The sequence below is a fragment of the Pinus tabuliformis genome, chromosome 3_1 (genome assembly GCF_031772625.1).
Source record: "Pinus tabuliformis cultivar Carrire ecotype Pingquan chromosome 3_1, CPIR1, whole genome shotgun sequence".
Lineage (NCBI taxonomy): Eukaryota > Viridiplantae > Streptophyta > Pinopsida > Pinales > Pinaceae > Pinus > Pinus tabuliformis.
This window is the reverse complement of record NC_142301.1, coordinates 44199365-44205131: the sequence shown is the minus strand read 5'-3', so window position 1 is coordinate 44205131 and position 5767 is coordinate 44199365. Positions and strand designations below refer to the sequence as shown.

The 5767-nt window shown below is 40.2% G+C and overlaps 1 protein-coding gene across 1 annotated transcript; it reads right to left on the bottom strand.

Annotated features, from left to right (window-relative positions):
• Positions 1 to 3996: 3996 nt before the first annotated feature.
• Positions 3997 to 5025, bottom strand: LOC149185683 (uncharacterized). Its single transcript, XM_089412466.1, has 3 exons — positions 4765 to 5025; positions 4526 to 4631; positions 3997 to 4407 (listed from the first exon to the last, which is right to left on the bottom strand). The coding sequence occupies exons 1-3, from the start codon at positions 4837 to 4839 to the stop codon at positions 4325 to 4327; spliced, it is 264 nt and encodes an 87-aa protein (XP_089268592.1). The 5' UTR covers positions 4840 to 5025; the 3' UTR covers positions 3997 to 4324.
• Between the last annotated feature and the right edge of the window lie 742 nt (positions 5026 to 5767).

The following is a 5767-nucleotide window of genomic DNA, read 5'->3' as shown; positions in this document are numbered from 1 at the left end:
TTCGATTCCTCCAAGTGGGTTTCATTTTAATGAGATTTATGTCTATGAGCTTATGAGAGGTTATGGCATTTAGAAAAAAGTCTGATAGCAGATCCTCTCTTGCCGCCGGTCCCCAGGTCTCGGCCCTCCCTATAGAGAAGTTCAAGTCGCCACCCAATACCAAGTTGCTGCTTCCCATAATGTCTTTTGACAAAAGGTCGTTCCAGAACTCCATCCTTCCCTGACAGGGCCCGTATATATTCACAATTGTAAGAGGAACATCAAAGTCTGGAGACTGTATCTCTGCTCCCATTGCACGCTCCAAGCCCCATTGGTTTAAGATTCTCACTCTTCCTTCTTTGTATCCAATAGCCAAACCTCCCGAGTGGTCGATAGAATCCAATGCTGCGAACCGCCACCCCGGGAGTAGAGTCATAAGAGCTTTTTCTACTTCTGTACTTTTGCCTAAAGTTTCTTGTAGAAGAATAAAATCAGGTTTCGAGCTCAGGACCAACTCCTTTAGGGCTAGTTTTTTGGGTTTACTGGCTAACCCTCTACAGTTCCAGGATAACAAAATCATTTTATCACTGTCTCTTGGGGATTTCCTGCTCTAAGCGCCCCATGAATTGTCATTTGTTTCCCATCTGCCACATCAAACTTTGCTCTAACCTTAGCATTTGATAGAAGTGATTTCCTACCCCTCACTTTCTTCTTTGGAGGAGAACTTCGACCTATTCCTCCAATAGATCCTAGTCGCTCAGGCTTTTTATCTAAGGATCTCAGATTATAATGGCAAGTAAGGGAGGCCGAGACAGGTTTAACTTCCTCGGGAAGGTCATCATCACAGTTCAGATCAATGGAGGGAATAGCAATCGTGATATTTTCAACAAAATTTTCAACATTACATTGATCATCAAGCGTGCGTTTTTTAGTTTTCAAACTAGAAATCAAGCAATCATCTTTAGATTCAGAGAGAGTTAAAGATGGGTTACTTGAGTCTAGTCTCTTACCCGAAGGGTCTTCAAATGGAGTTGTACTTGTGGAAGCTGGGAATTCTTTGTTAGGCTGCTGATTCGAGCCTTCGTTGACAGGCTCTGTTCCAGTCGGACCTTCATTATCGAGCCCTGGTCCGGTCCTTCCCTCCTTAACTGGAAGGTTGTCTGAGATCTGCTCTAATTCCTTCTCCCCCTAGTGATTATCCACCTCCATTGACTCCATCACCGGGTTCTCTTTTATCTCCATTTCCTGCACTTGCTGATCCTGATCCGCTTTCATGCCCTCTCCTTCCTTCGATTTCTGGTTCCTTCTTCGACGGTTTCCCATGGGACAGTCTCTTGCTAGGTGTCCATAAACGTGGCATCTATGGCACCTGAAAGGAAGATGCTCATAGTCAAGAATCTGTTCGAAAACATATTCTCTGTATTGGAGATTTATCTTCTCCGCGAGTCCTCCCTTGGGGTTTAGATTTACCAGAATCCGGGCCATCGCCATATTTTGGGTTTGAAGAAACGACATGTCCGCCTCCAGAAAGGTGCCCAACCTGTTCCCAATGGACCTAAAAACTGATTCCACCTAGAGAAATGAGGGCAATCCTAGAGCTCGTACCCAAACTGAAAATGTATCTGTCCTTTCATGCATAGCATCAAACAATGGGCTCCATCTCTTGAAAAGTATTGGATAATTACCAAATGCCCAGTTTCTCGCCATTACCCAGTCTGCTACTTCTTTATTCTCGAATCTCACCCTGAACCATCCTTTTGCCAGAGCCGCGACCTTGAAGTTTTTAACTAGATCCGTCTTCCATTCCTGCTCTCCCCAATTTTTAATGAATTGGGTTGAATGTTTCTTCCCCCTCGCTCTTCCAACTAGGGTACATTCAGCCACTTCTATTGCCTCATCCACCTGAACATCCATTCCCAGCACTAAATTATCTTCGATATCCTTCTTCTTGATGGGTTTCGTTTTTTTCCTTTTTTCCCCTGTCTTATTTACCACCAAACCCTCCTCCTTGGATTGTGTATTTACGATCTTCTGGGGTATCCCTTCTTGCTGGTCTGAGTGATTCCTCTGAGTTTTATCTTCTGGAGCTGCATCACCTCCTGAAACTTTCCCTAGCACTCCTATAGATTCAAACACCTCTTCGGGCCTCTTATTGCCAGGGCTAATGAAGCTGGACCTCAGTTCCACAAATCCTCCAGGTTCCGGAGCAACCACAGTTGATAACCGACTAGGGTTTACTAGATTTTCGGCATTGATGGATCTGATAACCTTTGGACCAATTTCGTTTACCCCTCTGGTTCAGAGCCCTCGTGCCGACCCCAAATTAACGATATCTTCAAGTCCCCCTAAAAGGATTGGACCCGAGGCCGGTCCCTTCCCTTTCCTTCCTTGAATCAACCAAGGAGATACAATATGACTGGGTTCATTCTGTAACCTTACCTCTTGAGGATCCCTTGCATTGAATATGCATTGTCCAGCCTGATCGAGTCTTCCTCCCAGCGAACCTTTGGAACATATATTAAAGTCAGATTCTTCCACAGAGGGCTTCACGCTCCCATGGCTGCCGACGGCCCCGAAATACCATTCCACATTTTGTGCCATGAGGTCCTTCCCCCAAACAGAGAGAATATCCTCCGGCACCGGTTCTAGGTCAAGGGCCTCCCATTGTTTAACCATGATTAAGACCTGCAGACAAACCCTTGAAACCACCAGCGGCTTGCTCCTCGCTAATCGTAGCAGTTCGAGACTTCCGGTTTCGGTGCCAACACCTAGGTATCAACTCTTTTGGATGGAAACCCTTTTCCACCAAGAAAAACTATTAAAAAAAACCCCTAGCTGTCTCAATCGCGCCTTCCTTCAGTCGATTATTCCACTCGCTTCCACGTTGTCTCTGCTCATACTGTCAGCTTCCCACATCATTTCTTCCGCTGCCTGCCAGGTTCCAAACCCTCGGCCTGGGCAGCCACGCCTTCGCCTACCCTGGCTTCATCCTGCGCTCCCGATTTCGCATTACAACAAGTATCTCCTATTTTCTCCTACTCAAGATGATGTCTACTTATCATGTAGTTGTTTAGGTTAATTTTTTATTTGTAGATTATAATTTTTTTCCAAAGGTTAAACCATAGATAAGTCTATCAAAGATAGAGGTGGACAAGTCTTTAGCTTGGAATATTTTGATGGGGCTGATCAAAGCCCAAATTCTATTAGTGGGATCCACTTCATTCTATATCTTTTATAGACACATATATTTCAATTCAAAAGTAATATATGAAGAAGAATAAATAACCAAGGGGAATTCAAGACTTTATATTACATATTAAAATATGTTTTAGAGAGGAATTCAAAAACCTCACCTCATGGGTGATTCATTTATGACCATCAATTGGATGAAAGAAAGCCTCCAAATATATAATAATTTTCTCTTTCTACTAGCACTACAATTAAACATAATAATTTTTTCTTTCCATTAACGCAATAATTAATCAAACACAATATCTAATTAATTTAATTGTTCTAAATTTATTGAAAACTTAACAAGATTGTATATCCAGTCTCACAATTAAAAAAATTATAATTACTTAAAAAATACAAAATAACTATATAATAATGTTACAATATTTTTTTATTAAATAAGTATTAAATTATTTTTTAATTTGTAACCTATTAATACAGGTTACATTTAAACATATTGTTTATTTTTAATTAATTCATAGATGGTATATTTGCTATTAAGAAGATTAGAGATGTTTTTCGATATATTGCTGTGATGAAATATTTTGAAAATATCTATTTATGGGATTTTTCAAAAAAAAATATCTTAATATTATATTTTTATTTATTATACCATTTTCAAAACATAAAATATTTATTTATATTTAATATATAATATTAAACATTTTCCTTTTGCGTTTTTCAAAAAGGAAATTAGCTAACATTTCATTGGAAAATCATATCATTATAAAAATTAAAAACAGTGGCAACTGAGTTGCTCCATAGTGCCACTGATTACAAAGGAAATAAGCAAATACGTTTAAACTTAGAACAATTACACCAGTATTCCATATCTGATAGGAGATAATGGAAAACCAGAAGAAAACACATAACCAGTTTCAGTTGCTGCTGCTGCTGGTGGATAGCTATCCTCATGGAAAACCAGAAAAAAACCCTATAGGCAGTCTCAATTTCTGCCGAGGGAAGCTGTACTCTAAAACCCCATATTTACAGAAAAAAGCCAAACGCATAACAAGTTTCAGTTGCTTGCTGATGGCAAGCTATACATTGAGTAAACCAAACCAGGAAATTCAGGAGAAACTTTCCATATCTACTTGCGCTTGACCTGGCTACATTAATCTTCTTGATTCATGTTTTTCATGTTTTTGAAATAGGAGGCGAAGAACTCCTTGTTCTCTTTCTCCAATTCATTCCACACTGCAAATTACAATTCATACAAATTACAGTAAGCAACTAACAAACATGGACAGAATGGGAAATTCAATTGGTGTGAAGCAGCAGTGTCTAGGTGTGTGCAGGGCTTATAATTAAATACCTGTAATGGTTATTAGTGGTAGTATATTGGCGTGCTTTGAAAGAGCCTCTACGCATTCTCTCTGATCCATGTTGAACACAAGACACTTTTCAATCAAGTGTTGCACCTGCATGGTGAGTATCCTCCACCCAATTCGATTTAACAATAACCCACATAATTCAACCATACATTTCAAAATCTAGAAACCAGAAATTGGAGATTGCTAATTGCTTAATATGATTTGTTGGAACGTAACTCACCAGAAGAATATACGAAGATGAAGATGATCCGTGGGGCTGTAAAGAGCGAGCAGGTTCCTCTGCAAGTGATGGCATTTTAATTTCCCTGGACAGCTCAAACAATGGCTTCTTGATGCTTGTTTCCTTCAATGACAAGTAATTGAGAGACAGAGAGGAATGAAATCTGGATGCAAAGAGAGTGAAATCCAGAAGAAAATGAGATGCCTGCAAATGGAAATTGAAATAAAATGCTTAGATGACGGATGGTGGCGCGCTCTACAATAGCAGACCCACGTGGTAAGTGAAAAGCTATTGGTTACCGGGATATAGGATGATTATAAATTCCATTTTCGTAAATGTATTAACCTTATCTTCTGGGCCATGGGAGGAAAGAATCATATGCGACATGGTCACGGGTCTGCGAGGGTAGAGACCATTTCATTTCATTTCACACGCCATGCCCACTCTTTCCATTTACTCCAACTGAAACCCAACACTATATTTGTTCGCAAAGGGCTTCCCGCCAAAAGAGTTGACGTACGAGTGTGACACCCAATAATACAACGAGGAGCCCGTTGGATAAAGAGTTGATCCGAATGTATCTTTCGACAATCGAAATGGCCGTTGCGTGTATTTTTCTCCAATCTGTTTCTGTCACTTTTTTGGAGAATCTTTTAGAAGTTGTTTAGGGCAAACAATATCCTCTTCCTATTGCTCATCCCATTGTGTAATAATGGTGTTATCATCATTAGTGGTGGTCTCATCACGAGGGTGCGTGAAATTTAAATTCAAATTAACTTTAATTCGAAAAGAAGGGGAAATTTAAATCCACACCATTCTTGGATTCAATCCAAATGCATTAGCGTAGGGCTGGAGCTAATCAGTCATATATTGGGTATTTAATGCCCTCAGAGCAGCACGCCACTTAGCTCGATAACACGGGAGCGGGCAAATATTATTTAATGCCGAATTTGCCCACTCCCGTGTTATCGCGTTAAATCGCGTGCTGCTCTGAGAACATTAA